At 37.6% G+C, this 2,271-nt stretch overlaps 1 protein-coding gene across 1 annotated transcript; it reads right to left on the bottom strand.

Annotated features, from left to right (window-relative positions):
• Positions 1 to 603: 603 nt before the first annotated feature.
• On the bottom strand, positions 604 to 1,434 carry LOC140799616 (chitinase 2-like). The gene has a single exon (XM_073154038.1). It carries the CDS (start codon positions 1,432 to 1,434, stop codon positions 604 to 606), a length of 831 nt encoding a protein of 276 aa, XP_073010139.1.
• Positions 1,435 to 2,271: the final 837 nt, after the last annotated feature.

The following is a 2,271-nucleotide window of genomic DNA, read 5'->3' as shown; positions in this document are numbered from 1 at the left end:
ATAGTGTAGAGAAGGATACATATATATAACTCCATTAATGAGCTACTACTTTAGGTTTTCTGAGGTACTAAGTAAGTTGGTTTTAAGCACATGAACTTACCATCAAGGAAATAATGGACGAAAATCGCAAAATATATAGCAAATCTAAGGTTGGTTTCCAACAGATGACTAGTGGTGTATGTCAATTGCTCACTTAACTAGTACTTTTATAGATGGAAAGCTTGCAGTTTCGATCTGCACGTAAGAACATATTAGAAACTTGAGTTGTTGCAAGCCACCGCCTCTGCTCTTTTAGCTGGACTTTTATTATGAACCATTTTGGCACGACTCTTTAAATTTTATTTGACATATGTAAAGCAAATGAAATCTCTTCTTCTTTCATGCAAATTTCATTTGCCTGGATAGAAACGAACTAAACTGGAAAAGTCACACGTAGAAGCTGACGATGTATTTCATTCATATTTATTCGGATCTTATTTAGTAGTTTATTGGCAGCACACGTCACACTGATTCTTTTGCCAATAAACTACAGTTATACATCATATATATATATATATAGATTCAGAATCCCCAAGCCCCATCAGTATTAATTATGATCGAGGTTTAAGCCAATATATTCTGGGCTTGGTACTCAAATGTGAACCGTCGTGCCCTGGAGTTATTGGCAGACCATATAAAGATTCCAAGAAGCTTCCCTTCATTGTGCAGCGTCCTACAAGCTCGAATTGCAACATCCGGCGAAATTGCATTTGCAGTTCCAGAAGCAAGGCCAGCCAAAAGCTTCGTTCCATACGTGAGCCTTTCAGCGTTGTAGTCGTCCAAGTATGTTTGCTCGTTTGCGTTCTTATCAACCGCATAGAACTGGTAGTTGACATAGTCTATAAAATCTTCATACCTAGGCCATAGAGCTTTGTAAAAGTTATTTGTCCATTTATATGGAGCAATGGAAGCAAATGAGATCACTCCATTCGTCTTCAACTTAGTGATCAGCCGCCCGATGCATTCGGCGAACATGTCGGTGCTGGTTTGAAAAGACTCGTAGTTGATGTCGATGCCGTCGATATGGTAATTTTTTATCACGCTGGTTAGCGACGCGACGGCGTTGTTGACCCAAGTATCTACTGAAGATGGAGCGAAGGAGACAGCGGTTTTGGTGCCACCATGGGGGATTTCAGCGCCGCCGAGGCTTAGGGCAACCTTAACTTTCGGGTGGCGATCTTTAAAGTCGGCAACGTCTTTTGCGGTGATGTACTCGTTGAAAAAGAAGGCGTCGAAAATGCCATCGGTTGGCTCATGGGGAGGGGTTTTAGTGTAATCTATGGCAAATGCGAGGATGAAGTGGAAATCAACGTTTTCAACTATGGGAACATCGGAGAGCCGGACATGCTCGCGTCCAGCTCCGATGTACTCCCTGAAGAGCTTTTGGGATGCCATGATATATAACTAAAGGATTTGATTGACTCCAGAGAGTGGTGGACGATTGAGATATGAGCAACATTGGAAGTTTGGCTTCTATTTATAGCTAATTTGGATGGGCAGCGGATTTAGGAGATGAATTTTTTTCATAGACTTGAGTCTACAGTAGAATGGAAGTCAATATAACAATCTCTACATTATTAGATTTTTTTTTTTTTTGAATCTCCACATTGTTAGATGGCAACAAAGACTTTGGAGAAATATTGCAATGAATTATTGGGGTAATTAAGTTCGCGTCCTTGGTCTATTGTTGAGAATATAAACTCTTTGGCTTGAAGAAAATGAATTGTACGGATATCATTTTCTATTCCTCATCTCCATTCACTTGGAGAAGGCCATTTCAATAACTTTCTCGTTAATTTAAAGATATTACTAAATGAAAGAAGCGATGGAATAAGTCTGCTTGTTAAATTAAGTCACACCAGCTCAACACTTGCATATATGGATGTGGTCAGTCCAATAATTATCATAAACAACTGGCGAAAAATACATAATAGAAAATTTCGTTAGTTTAAGTTAATCCAACATGTGATATAAAAATTCCAAATAAAAACGATGAGTTCAATCACAAAATTGCTAACAACTTACAGTGTTGTTTTAAAACATTTGCCAAACCAGCGTGTCTGTAAGTAAGATTTTATTAATTCATTAAACAAGAATCTTGATATATAGATAGAGAAAAGAAATAGGGCGACAATAATTTGACACAAAAATTATACTTAGTTATATAAATAAAACATTACAATAAAAGGAAATGGTAACATTGAATGATATTCTATTGCTATATGTCAATTC

Source organism: Typha latifolia, chromosome 1, assembly GCF_019914945.1.
Source record: "Typha latifolia isolate L0001 chromosome 1, TyphaL0001v2, whole genome shotgun sequence".
Taxonomy (NCBI): Eukaryota; Viridiplantae; Streptophyta; class Magnoliopsida; order Poales; family Typhaceae; genus Typha; species Typha latifolia.
The sequence above is the reverse complement of the archived record's forward strand: the minus strand, read 5'-3'. Positions and strand labels throughout refer to the sequence as shown.